Source organism: Callithrix jacchus, chromosome 21 (assembly GCF_049354715.1).
Source record: "Callithrix jacchus isolate 240 chromosome 21, calJac240_pri, whole genome shotgun sequence".
NCBI lineage: Eukaryota > Metazoa > Chordata > Mammalia > Primates > Cebidae > Callithrix > Callithrix jacchus.
In genome coordinates, this window is record NC_133522.1 from 48,163,162 (window position 1) to 48,180,380 (window position 17,219).

The following is a 17,219-nucleotide window of genomic DNA, read 5'->3' on the forward strand; positions in this document are numbered from 1 at the left end:
TTGCCTTTAGGTTCACTCAGTCCCCTTGTAGCTCATGCATGTGTGGCCATGTATGGTTTGGTCTAATTTAGTCTGTTTGGCTCAAACACGTCCAACTCAGGGCACTGTTAAGAGCTGAAAAGACCAAGTCAGGAATCCTTCAAGAACAGTACTCTTGGGCCGGGTGCGGTGGCTCACGCCTGTAATCCCAGCACTTTGGGAAGTCGAGGCGGGTGGATCACGAGGTCAAGAGATCGAGACCATCCTAGTCAACATGGTGAAACCCGTCTCTACTAAAAATACAAAAATTATCTGAGCATGGTGGTGCATGCCTGTAATCCCAGCTACTCAGGAGGCTGAGGTGGGAGAATTGCCTGAACCCAGGAGGTGGAGGTTGCGGTGAGCCGAGATCGCGCCATTGCACTCCAGCCTGGGTAACAAGAGCGAAACTCCGTCTCGGAAAAAAAAAAAAGAACAGTACTCTTTATTCTTGTGTTACCAGTGGGTGTCATCTGTCTGCTTGGACCTGTAAGTCAGGGTGCCCCTTCTCCCTGATGGCCATCCATTCTTTCTAATAAGTTATGAGGACTGAGATTTGACAGGTGTGTGTCTCTTTCTTATGAGCTGATGTTTCCTATCAGACTCATAAAAATTAAATATTGCAGCAAACCACCCTCCCTCTACTTGCAAAGAAAGGCGAGGGAGTTTCCTTAAGATAAAGTATCTTTCCCGGTGACCCTACGAATATGAACTTAAGCCACAATTTAGCTTCAAGAATTACTTCCTGGTCTGACATTTGGTTCAAGACATGCCCCGAACAGAACTCTGCTGTTGTGTGGGAAATTATCTAGAAGGAATTGTGGCCTCTGAGTACTTGGCCTGTGGCAGGACAGAGGGGTGTGCAGACCAAATGAGGGTGTGAAACCTGCTACTTATTACATCGATTGACAGCACGTAGTGGAACATGAGGGGAAAGCAGGTGAACACTTCATGGTGGTGGGGAGGGCAGTGGACCACACACCGGAATTCCAGGCGGGGAGGAACTCTCCAGCCCTCTCACTCTCTCCACCTTCTCCCCCAGGGTCATGATAACGCAGACCTCAGCTGGGGACCAGGAGGTGGAGGGAGCCTTGGGCTGACACATGGTCTTGCTTTGTCTGAGAGACCCTGGGCGAGGGCTCCTGAGCCCAGCTGCAGCCCTGCACAATCCACAGAGCAGCCCATGTTTACGGCACATTTCGGGGCCAAGCACACAACTCTTTCAGCCCTGAATCAGCACAGCAACACGCAGGGGCCACCGTGTGCTGCTGAAAGAGTTGTCAGCCTAGCGTTCTGTTCCCTGTGATGTGGCCTTCTGGTCCTTTTCTCTCCCCAGTGAGGTCCTTGCCATTTCCATCCTTCTCATCACACAGTGTAACTCACAGGTGCTCATCCCTCAGTGTCTACTTCGAACACGCCTTATGAACACATGCCGCCATCGGCACCTGACACGCCTCCAGTTTCCCGGAGTCACTTTGTCTTCCTGTCATCCACAGCAGAATTCCTCGCCTCAAGCACTGGTGAACACTCGGGACAGCACTCTGTAACAGCCTGCCGTGGCCGGGGCTCCTTGGTTGCGGTAACAGATACCACTGCTGTGGCCCAACTGTGTTCCTCTGTGTTGAAGCCGGAACCCCCAGCGCCTCAGAATGGAATCGTATTTGGAGAAGGGGACTTTAAAGAGGTGATTAAAACTGCAAAATCAAGTTTAGCCTAAAGCCGCCCCCTCAGGTATTAGTTTGGCCTAAAGGTTTCTCTGTACATCGTGAATGTAACAGATGGAGGTGTGAACCGAGCCGTAGCCTACACTTGTGCCAACCACTGAATTTTGGGCAATCAAATGTAGCAACTGTCTGAGCCACATTCAAGTGAGGCGAGCTCAGAGCTGTGACCAGTCGCCGTCTCCACGCCCAACTGAGCCACGTTCAAGTGAGGCGAGCTCGGAGCTGTGACCAGTCGCCGTCTCTGCGCCTCACCTCCTTTTTCTGTGCATGTCACTCTCCTGTCTCTGTCCGTAAATCCGCTCCCCGCAAGCGGCTGTGCTGGAGTCTGTGAGCTACGCTGACTCAGGAGGCTGCCCCGTGGGTGAATGGTTCGTTGCTCCATTAAACTCCTTTACATTTAATTCAGCTGAAGTTTTTCTTTTATCAAGTTACAATGGGGGTGTTAGGGTGAGCCCTAGTCTAGGCTGGCTGGTGTCCTTATGAGAGGAGGACATTTGGACACACAGAGAAGCATGGGAAGGGGCGGCACCAGGGTGCAGCCTGCAGGCCAAGGAACGGCATACAAGAAAAGTGGGAACTGATATGTAACTGCATTGAGCAGATCTGAAGTGGAAGGGCTTTTATTTTATTTTATTTTTTGGCCATCTCACTCTGTCGCCCAGCCTGGAGTGCAGTGGCACAATCTCGGCTAACTGCAGTCTCCATCTCTTGGGCTCAAGCAATCCGTCCGCTTCAGCATCCCTGGTAACTGGGACCACAGGCTTGCACCACACACTCAGCTAATTTTTGTATTTTTAGTAGAAACAGTTTCGCCCTGTTGCCCAGGCTGCACTGGGTGGAGGCCCAGGGAACCCACAGGAAGGCAGTAAGCCACCGTGTTAACTGACCCTGCCTGCTGTCCTTGGTGAGAGCAGCTGTTGCTGGCCATTGTGGCTGGGCCGTAGGTTCACTGGTCTATGGTAAAGGGAAGACGTGGGCCTTGGTAACGTATTGAAATGTATTGAAATGTAACGGGAAACCCAATCATCAGTGATTTAACCCATAAGCACACTTAGGTTTACTTAACATGTTGTCTGGAGGCGGGTGAGGGCCTCAAATCAGCAGCTCAGGGTTATTAAGGCTCTAGCTCTTGGGCCTTACCTCATTATCACAGAATGGCTGCCTGCAGCACCACATCACACCCTGCTTCCACAACACCCAAAGGCAGGATGCAGGGGCTGGCCTGGGAAGCCAGAAGTCACTTTCTTTTCTCAAGGAAGAAATCTGTCCCTAAAACCTTTAAATAGATGCCCCTTTGTCTCGTGAGCCACATCAAACTGCATAGCCACTTCTAGATAAAAGAGGGGCTGGGAAAGTGAATTTTTTTCCCCTTTCTTTGTAGAGTTCAAGTTAGGTAAGAAAGAAGGGAAGGAATGGATGGTGGACACCCAGGAAACAGTCTACTACCAGATGTCGGGGAGAAAGCCCACCTTTCTGTCACTGGGCAACTGTGGGGGGGAAGGGAAGGGCACATGCCAGTTGGACTCTGAGAACCCCCAGCTTCGCTCCACAGTGGGCCAGCTGGAATTCAAGGGGTGTGGGCAGACCCAGAGGCTCCTTCACTCCACCCAGGAGTAGAGAGGGCAGGGCAGGGTGGAGCAAGGTAAGAGACTGAGCAGTGCGTCCCCCAAAGACTGTGACCGACAGAAGCTGTGCAAATTATTAGACAAACTGAATTTTAAGAGGAATTGGATGAAGTAAAGTTATCTTGTTTTTACCTATAATTAGCAGACAGAGAGTGTAAGATCAGACATACCATAGATGAAAAAGAGAAGCTAAAACTTCCCTTACATCTGAGAGGTGAGGGGGGTGTCCGTGGCCCCCCGACATATAAGTGACAACATGTATTGTGACAGCTTATGTATGTGCTGTTGTGTGCAGGGGGCAGGGGGCATCCTGTTCCATAACCCACGGTTCCGAGGCCAGGGAGGAAGGCTGAGCTTCCTGGCGGCTCCTCATGGTGGGTGCCTCCTGGCTTCTCGGCCACTTTACCTGCTTACCCAAGCGGCCAAGGGTTTGGGAGTGATTTACCGGACTGGTTAATGCGGAAAGAGCTGGCCCTGCTCAGCTCTGCACCTCCCTCTTCCTCCCTGGAACCAGCTGGCTGCAGAGAGTAGGAGCTTTCCGGAGCTCCTGGGACCCCATCCCCGGTATAACTGTGCCATCTGTGCCCAGCACAAGAGCACCAGATGTAGGGACAAGTGGAAGGAGGAGGAACCCAGGGTGCAGGTGGCTTGGGGCTTGCTGAGCTGAGGTCCTGCAGCAAGGACGACCAGCTCAAGGGACACCCTCCCCCAGTCCTCTCCGAGGTGCAGAGGGGCCAGCGGGGATAAAGAGCTATTTTGGCTTTGGTGTCCTTCCCCTGCTGTTCCACTTTCCAGTTCGTTCAGATCTCAGGGTGGGGAGGGCTTTCCTGGAGGGGTCAGCCCAGGCCGCCTTCTGCAGTTTTCATAAGCTGTGCTCCAGGTTTCATCTGCTACGCCAATTTCTATTTGGGAACACAAATACATGGAGAGGTAACTTGTGTCACTTGGCGGCTGGGGCATTGGGGTGAGTAGTTAAGAAATGCCGGCCGGGCGCGGTGGCTCACGCCTGTAATCCCAGCACTTTGGGAGGCCGAGGCGGGTGGATCATGAGGTCAAGAGATCGAGACCATCCCAATCAACATGGTGAAACCCCGTCTCTACTAAAAATACAAAAAATTAGCTGGGCGTGGTGGCGCGTGCCTGTAATCCCAGCTACTCAGGAGGCTGAGGCAGGAGAATTGCCTGAACCCAGGAGGCGGAGGTTGCGGTGAGCCGAGATCACGCCATTGCACTCCAGCCTGGGTAACAAGAGCAAAACTCCATCTCAAAAAAAATAAAAAAGAAATGCCAGGAGAGTCGGAGACATGAGTGTGGCTCAGACTTGCTGCTTCTGGGGGACTCTGCGCTTTCACAGGAGCCTGAGATCTGGTCCTCGGGCATCAGCACTGAGCGCTAAGAGCCAGGCATCTCCTGCACGCCCCACCGTCCCCACTTCCCACACTCCGCTACCCACGCCTGTCCCGTGCTCAGGCAGCCCAGAAGACACATAACCCAACGCCAGAGGCCAGGGCGAAAGGCCGCGCTTCACCTTCAAAGACAGGAAAATCATTCATATTCTTAAAAGATTGAAAAGCACAGAATAACATCAGTCTCTTTTAATTTTCAGGCCCATTTTGAGTAGTCAAAGTCAGGGTAGTCAATCTGTCAGGATCGAGGCACGGCTTCCGGAGCGTGTCTGAGGTGTCCCGTGGAGGTGGCAGCCAAGCTCTGGGACTAACCACCGCGTCAGGATGCAGGCAGATCCCCGCAGAAATGTCTAAAATTCACACTCATCTACGGGGGTGAGGGGGAGGGAGGAAGACATGCTTTAGTGAGGATAAATATTTTCTTTCACATTTAAATGATTACAGAGTTTTTAGTTAAAAGTACCAACAGGCACATTCTTTAGAAAACATGAACTGTCAGCCAGGCACGGTGGCTCATGCCTGTTATCCCCGTCTCTAGTAAAAACGCAAAAAAATAAAAATAAAAATAAAATAGCTGGGCACAGTGACACGTGCCCGTTAGCCCAGCTACTCAGGAGGCTGAGACAGGAGAATCACTTGAACTCAGGAGGTGGAGGTTGCGGTGAGCTGAGATCACACCACTGCACTCCAGCTCCAGGACAACAGAGTGAGACTCTGTCCCCTCAAAAAAGAAAACATGAACTGTCTTCAGGTTTCCTGCCTTCCCCTCTATCCCAGGCAAGCTAAAAAGCGTAACCAACCGTGTCTCTTCACGGGCTTTTGGTTAGAGAGGTAAAGGGAAGCGGGGGAAAGTCGGGTCCTCCCCAGCCCCTCAGCCCTGCCTTTCTATCCCCGGACCTGAATGCAGCCTGACTCAGGCTACCCCACTGCGCCACTCCCTGCCGCCGAAGCTCCAGGTAAAGGCGCAGCTGGTGATGCTGATCAGAGCCTTTGTGGTCTCATGTGGTTTTTCTAACTAATTCTAAATCTTCAGACCCCAGCATGGTGTAAAAAGGCCGTACCTTCTGAAGGGACGTCGATGGTCTTAGGAGTGAAGCACCAGGGGACTCCAAGAATGGTGTCATCAAAACAGCAGCCCTTACTTGCACACTGGGAGGCCGTGACACCAGGAAAACCACAATTCTTTCTTTCCTGGGGGGCCATTGCACACGTCTCTAAAAGCGAGCAGGTAAGAAGCAAAGGTAAGGTGTGGGCTGAGTTCCTTGAGGTTATCTTACACACACAGGTCCAGCTTCCTTCTCAATGACATCAGCAACCGTCAGGTGACGCAGATGTAAAACCCTCAGGACACGAGAGGGAGACCTGGTCCTCACGTCCTTGTGTGCAAACATTCCGCTCAGGGAAATGCAAGGCGCCCAGGGTTGTGGACTTTGCATCTTCCTGGGTCACTTATGTATTCACTCTTCAGTTTCAACAAATGATTATTAAATTTTACTCAGTACCTCAGTATTTACTGAGCACCATTTGTGTGCATGAGAAGCAGGAGCTAGCATGGCAAAAGCCAGGCACTGTGCCGGGCGAGAGGGACCCCGAAATTCAAACGAGAGAAGTTGTTATGAGTCTAAGGATCTGAGCCAGGCGAGGTGGCTCACGCCTGTAATCCCAGCACTTTGGGAGGCTGAGGCGGGTGGATCACTTGAGGTCAGGAGTTCAAGACCAGCCTGGCCAACATTGTGAAACCCAATCTTTACTGAAAATACAAAACATTAGCCAGGCATGGTGGCGCACATCTGTAATCCCAGCTACTTGGGAGGCTGAGGCAGGAGAATCACTTGAACCTGGGAGGTTGCACTGAGCCGAGATCATGCCACTGCACTCCAGTCTGAGCAACAGAACAAGACTCCATCTCAAAAAAAAAAAAAAGTCTAAGGATCTGATGGAGGAGAAAGCCAAGAAAATGTGAGAGAGAACGCAAGGTCATCATCCGGGGTACCCAGGGTAACCACGGCGGGGGGTGGGGGGTGTTCCCAGGAGGGGCCAATGACAAGCAGGCTGAACAAAGCAGGGGGAGCTCCCTGCAGGAGGAGGTTCACCAGGTGGAGATGGAGCCACATGTGCAAAGGCCGTTGGAGAGACCCAGGTGTGATCAGGAGCTGGAAGCCATGGTAGGTAAGGTGAGAGGGTGGGGTGGGGTGGTCTGGGAGGAGCCGACCACAAGGACTGAGCTGTTAAACAGCTTGAAGCGGGGCAGTGAGGAAGGGAGTCTAGAGGGGAAGACATGTGGATGGGCGTGGCCGGCTGGGGGCCATCCAGGATCTTACAGAGATTCTAACACAACAGCTTCAGGCTCTGAGCTCGGTGGAGTCAAAGGTCTCAGAGGCAACCTGTTAGGATCTGGCTGTTGACAGCCTGCAGCAGGGATGAAAGAGGAGCCCAGAACACCCTCCCTGTCCCTGTCCCTGTCCCTGTCATCTCTGTCCCTGTCCCTGTCTTGGGGCATAGGAGGGGGAGGAGCTCAGTCTGGCCACACTGACTCAGGTGAGGACGCCCCAGTGGAGGCCAGGCAGGGCTGCTCTCTTGTCTGCTTTGGTATCTGCGGCTGCCTCATGCTCTCTTTGGAAAAGGTGTTCCTGGCTTGCTGGGAAGGATCCAGGTCCACTTCCCACTGCCCAGTGGCTTCTGCAAGAACCTTGCCCTTCTGAGATCTGGCTCCATCATGAGGCAAAAGTGATCGTCACCCACCCCGAGGAGGTTGTGGGGGTCCAGAGAGGTGCTATGGGGGGAGGATCAGCACCCCGGAGGGGGCTTCTCCGCAGGGAGGATTTCCAGCCCTGGCGCTCTGCTTCCCACACGCTGTCTTGCCCACCCACTTTGTCGTGTGATGGAAATAAATGGAAATGGTTTCCACACATGAATGCACTAAATTGTATTCTGGATTTCTGTTATAACAGATCGTGGACCTGAGTGATCCACAAAGAAGCTCTGAGCCTGGGCCAGAGGGCGTGGGGGGAGACGGGGAGAAGAGTTTGCCACGGCCTCTGCGATCCCACAGCACAGGGGACAGGGCTGGGGGCAGGGCTGGGGGCAAGGGCGGAGGCAGATGGGCCTGGCAGGCAGCCAGCATGGGACCCCACCCCCTTGATCCTGCACAAAAGGCCACTTCCCCTCTCGGGTTCTGAGGCTCCCCTGCTCCCTGCCGTGGGCTTGGGGGGCTTCCCATGGCTGCCTGATGCCATCTCTTCTTCCATGCTGCCCAAGCCCTCCCCTTGGGCCCGGTACCCCAGGGCATTGATCAGAAGGTAGCCAGAGGGCATTGGAGCACGGACACCACCACTGGGCACCCCCTGTTCAGACCTCTCTGGAAACCCTTGCTTTGGAAACGTGGAAAGCCCTTCCTCCTGCCCCCACCTTGAAACTGTGTCTAACAACAACAGATACTTATTTAGCTCCCTGCCGCTGGCAAAGCACAAGTCACAGGCACTGCCAAATCGCATTCCCATGACAGCCTAGGGCAGACTTGCTCCATTCTGCAGGTAACGGAGCTGAGATGCACACACTTGCCAAGGACGCAAGAGCAGCCTCCTCCTCCACTCCCCAGGGCAGCCGATCCACTGGACGACGCCAGCTCCTCCTCCACTCCCCAGGGCAGCCGATTCGCTGGACGACGCCAGGCAATAGGCATTGCGAGTCACGCACCCATGGGAGAGGTGGCTTTGACTCCCAGAGCGTGGATCCCAGGGGAGCCCAGGACCCTATGGGAGAGGGTCTCCCAGTTGGCCATTGCTGGGAGGAGCATCTGGGTCTCTCTGGGTGGGCCTTGGGAGGGTCCAACCCTGGGGGAGATGTTGGCTTGAACACTCTGAAGTACTATTCTGAGACCCCATGCCTACATTTCCTCTTTGAAACATGACACTTGGGTGCATTTTATATTCTTCCCAACATGGAAAACAGCCTGGCCAAGGGAAGAACCCTCCTCGCAATGCTTCTCGAAGGCCTCCCGGGGCCCTGCCACCCTGCATTATTCTCTACTGGTTTTGCGGATCCTGTAAAATGGGATATATTTTTAAGGGCCTAGAACAGCACCTGGCACGAAACAGGTGCTCAAAAATATGCATGTAAAACAGTGGCTCTGGCGGAGTTTGCCTGCCCTGGCTGTGCCCTGCAGAGCAGGAAGAAGTGTGCCTTACCTGACTGGGTCTCGACCAGGGTGCTGAGGGCCAGCACGGAGACCAGGACCAGGGCACAGATCACCTTGTATTCCATGGGAGCCGTTGCCTCCTCTGCTCCAAAGACGACCACGAGTCAGGGATGAGATGCCATCGGAGCCCTGGATTTTATAGGGCGGGCTCTGTTTGCTTATAGAGCGTTAGATAACGTTTGCCCAAGGAGGTCCCGAGACCCTTCGAGATGATAATCTCCACTGATTTTATAAAAGGTGTTTCCTAGACTCGGTCAAGCCACAGTGACGGATTTGCTGATAGAGAGGGATGACACGCGGTGAGGTCATCTTGGCTGAGGGATCTGAGATCCAGAAAGTGCCTCTTCTCCCGTGGGAGTCTCCTCCAACCTGACCTTAATCCCGGTCCTACCTGTACGTGAGAGGCCCTCCCTGCAGGGTAAACATCGCACTCACTGCAGAAGTGATTCATAGAGAGGAGCAGAGATGGGCTCAGCCGTGACAACAGCGGCTCACAGGGTGGCTGCCGTGACCTGGCAGAGGGATAAGAAGGAGCTGATGAAGCCCATTCTGTCTGCTCTGCTCTCAAACTCAAGTGGGCATGTGAGCGGTCTTCCACTAGTTTGAAATCCAAGTCTGGGATAAGACAGCTGTGTCTGAACAAGACAAGAAGGGAAATAAAAGGCTTGTTCCTTCCTCTTTCCCTCCGCCCCCCGGGGATCTGGGGCTTCGAACTGCGTCTTTCCTCACGGCTGTTGTCCAGTTAGACATTTCCACGGCTGATTTGCATGAGCAAAGCCCTCGAGGGCCTCAAAACAGCTCCTGCTCGGGCTCCCGAGGACAGCAGCCACCGGCAACCGTTCCGCAGCCTAAGTCAAGGAACTGCGAGCACGTTTTCACTTATTTATCTAAACTAATTCTTTCTTTTCTGTTCTTTTCCCCTTCACAGTGGAATTGTTTTAATAACGAAACCGTAGCTCAGGCGCAGAGGCTCACGCCTATAATCCCAGCACTTTGGGAGGGTGAGGCAGGCGGATCATTTGAGGTCAGGAGTTCAAGACCAGCCTGGCCAACATGCTGAAACCCTGTCCCTACTAAAAGTACAAAAATTGGCCTGGCGTGGTGGCGGGTGCCTATAATCCCAGCTATTCCAGAGGCTGGGTCAAGAGAATCACTTGAACCCAGGAGTGGAGGTTGCTGGGAGCCATGATTGCACCACTGCCCTCCAGCCTGAGCGACAGATTGAGACTCCTTCTGGGAGGGGTGATATGGGGGGGGGAACAATTATACACAAGAACTGCCATCAAAAACTGACAACGTGAACGTAGCTCACTCCCCTGTGTCTATGGGGCTCCCTCCCCAATTAGTCCCCTGGAATCCCTCCCCCTCCTATGCCTCCCCAGTTGGTCCCCTGGACTCCCTCCTCCTCCCATGCCTCCCCAGTTGGTCCCTGGACTCTCTCCTCCTCCCACACCTCCCCAGTTGGTACCCTGGACTCCTGTATTTTAAAGGACAGCCTCCCGCTCCCCTGTACCATGCCTCCCTCCACTCCCTGCTTAAGGCTCCTCCCCCCCCCACCGCCCCCGGTAGCTCTTATTACCTCCTGGTGGATGAAACAAATGACTGACACATTCTGTTTGTTATTTACTCATTGCATTCCTCTGCAGGGGTTCTCATCCCTTAGTTCATTGAGATGGCCCCAAACCCTAGAACAGCGGCTTCAATTGACATTCAAGAAACAGCTGCTGAAGAACTGAATGAATAAATGGACATTTCGAGAAACATTTTTCTTCAGTGAGAGGTTAGACCCTGAGGAAAAGGCATGCTAGCCTCACAAAGGCACGTTTTTTTCCTGGGTGACCTAGTCAGTACATTTCTGCAGCCCTCTGGGAGAGGAGCCTGAGCCAGAATGGGGGCTGCCATGTTCCTCTTTGCTCCACCCCAGGACGCAGCCCCTCCTTCTGGGGCTGCCACTCCTGCACCGGGGTCTCTGCAGAGGCCTGACCGCAGGACCCAGGGAGGGGCCAAGGCTCAGAGTCCTCTGTGGGCGGCTTAAGTTTACTGAAGACAGAACGGGGGCACCAGGCCTGGGGTGATGCTCATGGTGACAGTGGTTTTCCCTGCTCTAATTTCTCGAATCACAATGAGGGCTCTTGGAAATGGGATGTAAATTGCACAGTCATGTGGTGAAAAGGTGGGCAGTGTTTGGTGAGGTTTAAGCCACGCAGATTTTATAGCTCGGCAAACTCTTCTGGTTCCAGGCTGGGTCTCTTACCCCAGCAACGTGTTCATGATTGGGCAGAAGAAAACACAGGCAAAGATGCTCTTTTTAGTATTGTTTGCAGCAGCTGGAAACAGGGAAAGAAAAAAGGAAGGAAAGGAGGGAGAGAAAGAAAAGCAAAATCAATGTTTATTAGCAAAGAAAAGGGAAAATGAAATTAAAAAGCAATGCAGTCGTCCCTTGGTACCCCTGAGTTATTGGAATCCACTCGGGGTGGCTGGCAAAATATTAGGAAAATATTAGGGAAAGCTAGAGATGATAGTCTCAAACCTTTTGGAAGGCCAAAAGGTTGTACTGGGACAGGCTAAAGGCAGCCAGCTCATTTACATTAGATTAGGGAAGAGCAGACATGATAAGAGGCCTTCGCAGTTCATCCTGCTCACCACACATCCCTTTGTCTCGGCTCTGTTTACTCATGTAAGCTTCGTGCTGATGGGCCTCTCAGGGGGAAATCAAAGGTGAATTACCGCTAACAGTGTTCACTCTGGGCCCCAAAACCTAAAGCTTTTATCATTCATAAAACCATTCTTTAAACCATGTTAATTATCACAAGCGTGTTGACTTAGAACCTCTGTTATGAAATCTTTACTGAAAAAATATGAGGACGGGACAGGGGGTCTTGGTCGATTGGTGGCTGTTGTCCTCTGAAAGCAGCCGATGAGCATCCCTAGCCCACTTGAATCACTGAAATAGGTGTGAGAGTGCATTCATTCACCCGTCAGTAAGCCAGGGTCTGGAGCACAGACCTCCACAGGTGGGGATTCACTTCTCACTGGGGACCGGTTTCGGGACCCCCTGAGGATGTCAAAATCCATAAATGCTCAACTCTCTGGTGTAAAATGACATGCTATGTGCATCCTCCCAGGCACCCTGATTTCAGACCCCAGGTCCCCAGAACTGTGCAGGAATCCACCTCTGCTGTTTGAGCCACTCAGTCTGTGGGACTTTAGACAACAACCCCAGGAAATTAGCACAACTAGAGTGACTCTGCACTGGGAAGAGGAAAGTATTGAGACTCTGAGTGCATTGCATATTAGCTCTGAAGTGACACCATTCAGAGACCCAGACCCCATGGTCGTTCACCAAAGGGTGCAGCTTGTGGGTTGGAGGTGACAGGGGGAGTCTGGGCCCATGCAGGTCTCACAATGGGTCCAATAAGGTCACACATCTTCCTCTGGAAGAAACAGATACCTACAGACACAGAAAGTGGAAATCAGTGTCACCTTTTTGGAAATTAACATGATACTTTGTATCAAGAGTCTGAGGGAAAGTCCACTCTTAGAGCCAGTAAATCTACATTCGTAAATGTTCTCCCATCCAAGTCCTAACTAGGCCAGACTCTGCTTAGCTTCAGAGATCAGACAAGATCAGATGCATTCAGGGTGGTATGTCCACAGACCATGTTGGTGGGTGTTCTAATGAAAGAATCCTATGCCTGGGAAAAATCACTTTGCATGAAGGTGTTCATCAAAAAAAATCTTAGTTCATAAAGAAAAATTGTAATATGAGGAATTATTAACTAAATGTTAGTTTCGCTACATGAGGAAATATTATGGAACCCTCACTAGCATATTTCTGTGGAACGTGTAATAACATGGAGTATTTTCATGCTTCAGTGTTAAACCAAAAAGAACAGGATACAAAAGTTAACAAACCACTCAGTAGAAAAAAGCAGACAAAAATAAAATGTACCAGTGGGCGTCGGTGAGTGCTCAAGTTTCAGTTGTGTCTTTTTCCTTGGATCCTGACTTCCTATTTGCTGAAATATCTCCACTGTGAGCATAATTAACTTTTACAATGGAAAAATACCGGATGCTTCCAGATAAAATGCACTGATTTAGCTCTCCCCAAAGAGAGAGACAGAGAGGAGTTCCCCTACCTTCCCTAGTTGATGACTCAGTGAGTAAGAGATAGAGCCAGGTGTTTAACTTTGGGGTTCTCTCTGCAGGCCATGCCCCATGATACACTTGCCCCGTGACCTGTGTCCTCACACCTTCCCTGAAGTTAAACACAGGTCTAAAGTCGTGGTGTGAGAGGCCTGTAATCTCTTAGATTTTAGCACCTGCTGGGAGAAGCTGCCCATTCCTGCCCTTTGATTCCTCCTCATCCCACCCAGCAAATCTCAAAGGTTCACTCAGTACAAACCAGTGAGGTGCAGACATGCCCATGGAGGGAGGAGAACATATCTGGCCCCATCGATGGTAAAATGGCCGCCACCCCTCCTCTCCGTGCTCCCTGCCCCTCACAGCCACCTGCTGCAGCTCCCACCACCCTTCCTGTTCAGGGGGGCACAGCAAGGCAGAGCAGCCCTTCCATGGTCGTGGCTCCAAAAACCAAGAAAGCATAACCATGGCCTCCAAGGAACTGAGAACTGGGAGTGAGACCTCACTCACATCAAATGTCGAAGAGACAAATTTGACAGAAGCAAAGGGGAAAAGATTCCCTATTTAATACATGGTGCTGGGAGAACTGGCTAGCCATATGCAGAAAATTGAAACTGAACTCCTTCCTTACACTTTATACAAAAATTAACTCAAGGTGGCTAAATGTAAAGATTTAAATGTAAAACCCAAAACTATAAAAACCCTAGAAGAAAATCTAGGCAATACCATTCAGAACACAGGCGTCGGCAAAGTTTTCACGATGAAAATGCCAAAAACAATTGCAACAAAAGTAAAGATTGACACTGGGATCGAGTTAAGGAGTTTCTGCACAGCAAAAGAAACTATGATCAGAGCAAACAGGCACTCTACGGAATGGGAGAAAGCTTTTGCAATCTATCTGTCTGACAAAGGTCTCATATGCAGTCTAAGGCAATGTAAACAAATTTATGAGAAAAAAAACCCATTAAAAAGTGGGCAAAGGACATGAACAGACACTTCTCAAAAGAAGACATGGCTGGGCGCGGTGGTTCACGCCTGTAATCCCAGCACTTTGGGAGGCCGAGGCAGGTGGATCACGAGGTCAAGAGATCGAGACCATCCTGGTCAACAAGGTGAAACCCTGTCTCTACTAAAAATACAAAAATTAGCTGGCACGGTGGTACACACCTGTAGTCCCAGCTACTTGGGAGGCTGAGGCAGGAAAATTGCCTGAACCCAGGAGGCGGAGGTTGTGGTGAGCCAAGATCACGCCATTACACTCCAGCCTGGGTAACAAGAGTGAAACTCCATCTCAAAAAAAAAAAAGACATTTATGTGCCCAACAAACGTGAAGAAAGCTCAACATCACTGGTCATTAGAGAAATGCAAATCACAACCACAGTGAGACAGCATCTCAGGCTGGTCAGAACGGCAATTATTAAAAAGTCAGGAAACAGCAGATGCTGGAGAGATCGCAGAGAAAAAGGGATGTTTTACACTGTTGATGGGAATGTACATTAGTTCAGCCATTGTGGAACACAGTGTGGCAATTCCTCAAAGACCCAGAAGCAGAAATATTATTTAACCCAGCAATCCCATTACTGGGTATATATTCAAATGTAAATCAATCTATTATAAAGCACACACACGTGTATGTAAATCAATCTATTATAAAGCACACACATGTGTATGTAAATTAATCTATTATAAAGCACACACACGTGTATGTAAATCAATCTATTATAAAGCACATACATGTGTATGTAAATCAATCTATTATAAAGCACATACATGTGTATGTTTATTGTGTATGTTCACAACAGCAAGGACATGGAATCAACTCAAATGCCCATCAGTGATAGACTGGATAAAGAAAATATCCTACACCTACACCATATGCAGCCATTAAAAGGAATGAGATCATGTGCTTTGCAGGGACATGGATGGAGCTAGAAGCCGTCGTCCTCAGCAAACTAACACAGGAACAGAAAACCAAACACCAAATGTTTTCACTTATAAGTGGGAGCTGAATGATGAGAACACATCGACACATCGTGGGGAACAGCACACACTGGAGTCTGTGGAGGGGGGTGGGGTGGGCTGAGGGAGAGCGTCAGGAAGAAAAGCTAATGGAAGTTGGGCTTCATACCTGGGTGAGGGGTTGATCTATGCAGCAAACCACTGTGACACAGGCTTACTTATGTGACAACCTGCACATCCTACCCATGCACCCCAGAACTTAAAATAAAAGCTGAAGGAAAAAATAGTAATTCTATTATTGGTCGTTTAGGTTGCTCACAACTTTTCACTATTAAGGAAGGTTTCTTTTGATGGACATCTTCACACAAAGCGGTTTTCCTGTGTTTAGGATTCTACACAGGTCTGTCTCAGTTCGACACAAGTGCACGCCCTCCTTTCCAGCCACCCCCGATGCTGCAGTTACTGGAACTGCCACTACTCAGGCACAGCCCCCACCAGGCTAGAGCGCAGTCCTGCTCCTCCCAGCGGGTGACTCCGGAGTTAAGCTGCTGACTCCTCGCCAAGGTTTCAGCCTGGGGTAGCATGGACACTGCAGATTCCCATTCATTGCCACCGAGTCCCTGCAGAGAGTGGACTGGGCCAGCCCTGTTCCTCGACACCATGTCCCTTCCTCCCTCCCACCCGCAGGCACTGCTGGAGCTTTGCCACCTTGGACACTGCCCCTGTCCTGGTCATGCACTGGCTGGTGCAGCCCACAGACCCCTCCTCCCATGACCCACGTATTCCCTCTGGCCGTCCTGCCACTGCCCTGGCCTGAACCCTGGATATAGCCCCGGATATAGTCAACTCATGTCTACCCAAGACATAAATGTGTGGTGACGTTTTTATTTCAGATGTGAGGATGTTGTGTGGGACTGATGATGAACAGTCCCTGCTTCTACTGAGGGAAGGTCAAGAACTACGAATTATCTGCAAGGAGAACGTCCCAAGGATGGTGGTGACTCATCCCTGGTGACTCCAAGGCCTGGTCTCACCGTGATACTCTATGAGTCCCAGAGATAAACACATGGTGAAGCAGAGGCCAGAGTCTCCACTGGTTTCATGAGCCATCGTGATTGACCAAGAGGAAGACTTTTGTTTGCTGGACAAAGGCCCAGGATTTGATCATCTCTAAAGACACTCTGTTTCTATTCTATTCTAAGATACTTTATTTCTATTTTTATACCTTGTAACCATGTCTTCTGTTGTAAATTACTTCTTCTAAATATATGTACAGAGCACAGGGCTCTGAAGGCCAGGACAGCCTGACCACGTCCGTCATCCACGCCCGTCATCTACATCCATCATCCGTCGGTGGGGGATGTATGTGTATTGCGCCGCCTGGGTGCGTCCTATCTCATCAGTCATGCCTTTATCTGAGTCTCTGTGTCCCTGCTGTAGGGTCCAGCCCTGCAGGGTTCTGTGAGCCCCTCCCTGCTGGTGCAGAGATGAGAAACTGTAGAAATAAAAGACACAGACCCAGAGATAGAGAAAAGAGAGTTTGGGCTCGGGGTCCACTGCCAACCACAGTGTGGAGACCTGCAGTGGCCCCGGGTGCCTGGACGCTCTGACTTTCATCCAGTATAACGCAGGGGGCAGGGAAGGTCGGGTGAGGTAACCGTGGTCAGTGACAGTGTCAGGTAAATCTCGTGTCCTGGAGACAGGGGCCCAGCACTTTCAAGTAGCCGAGGTGAGGAGAAAAACCTAACGTGTCAGTGCTCTTTGCGTATTTGTCAGAAATGTCAAGGACATTAAGATTATGTTACTATTGTTAATTCTTATCTTCTGAGAGAAAGAGAAACCAGGTGCAGAAGCAGAGTGTGAGAGTGGACACGGAACACTACTGCTGAGGCACAGCGTCACATAGAGACAGGGAACCCCCGATGTCTGTGGGCCTCCCCGACAGGCATCAGGCCAACCGCAAGAGCTTGGAGAAGCGGTGTTTTCTCCAGACTTGCCCAGAAAGGAGATGTCTCGGCCATTTTGGACGTCTCCTTCCCTAGCTGGCTAAACAGCGGGTGCTTTCCCAGCGCTGGCACTGCCACACAGCCGAGGCGCCCTCCAGCAGCCCTTAGGCGGCGTCACAGAGGGCTTAGAGCATCCTGCC

At 51.1% G+C, this 17,219-nt stretch overlaps 1 protein-coding gene across 1 annotated transcript; it reads right to left on the reverse strand.

Moving 5' to 3' along the window:
• Window positions 1-4,947: 4,947 nt before the first annotated feature.
• TFF1 (trefoil factor 1) lies at window positions 4,948-9,083 on the reverse strand. The gene is made up of 3 exons (XM_008986735.5): window positions 8,961-9,083; window positions 5,835-5,987; window positions 4,948-5,140 (listed from the first exon to the last, which is right to left on the reverse strand). The coding sequence occupies exons 1-3, from the start codon at window positions 9,034-9,036 to the stop codon at window positions 5,124-5,126; spliced, it is 246 nt and encodes an 81-aa protein (XP_008984983.1). The 5' UTR covers window positions 9,037-9,083; the 3' UTR covers window positions 4,948-5,123.
• Between the last annotated feature and the right edge of the window lie 8,136 nt (window positions 9,084-17,219).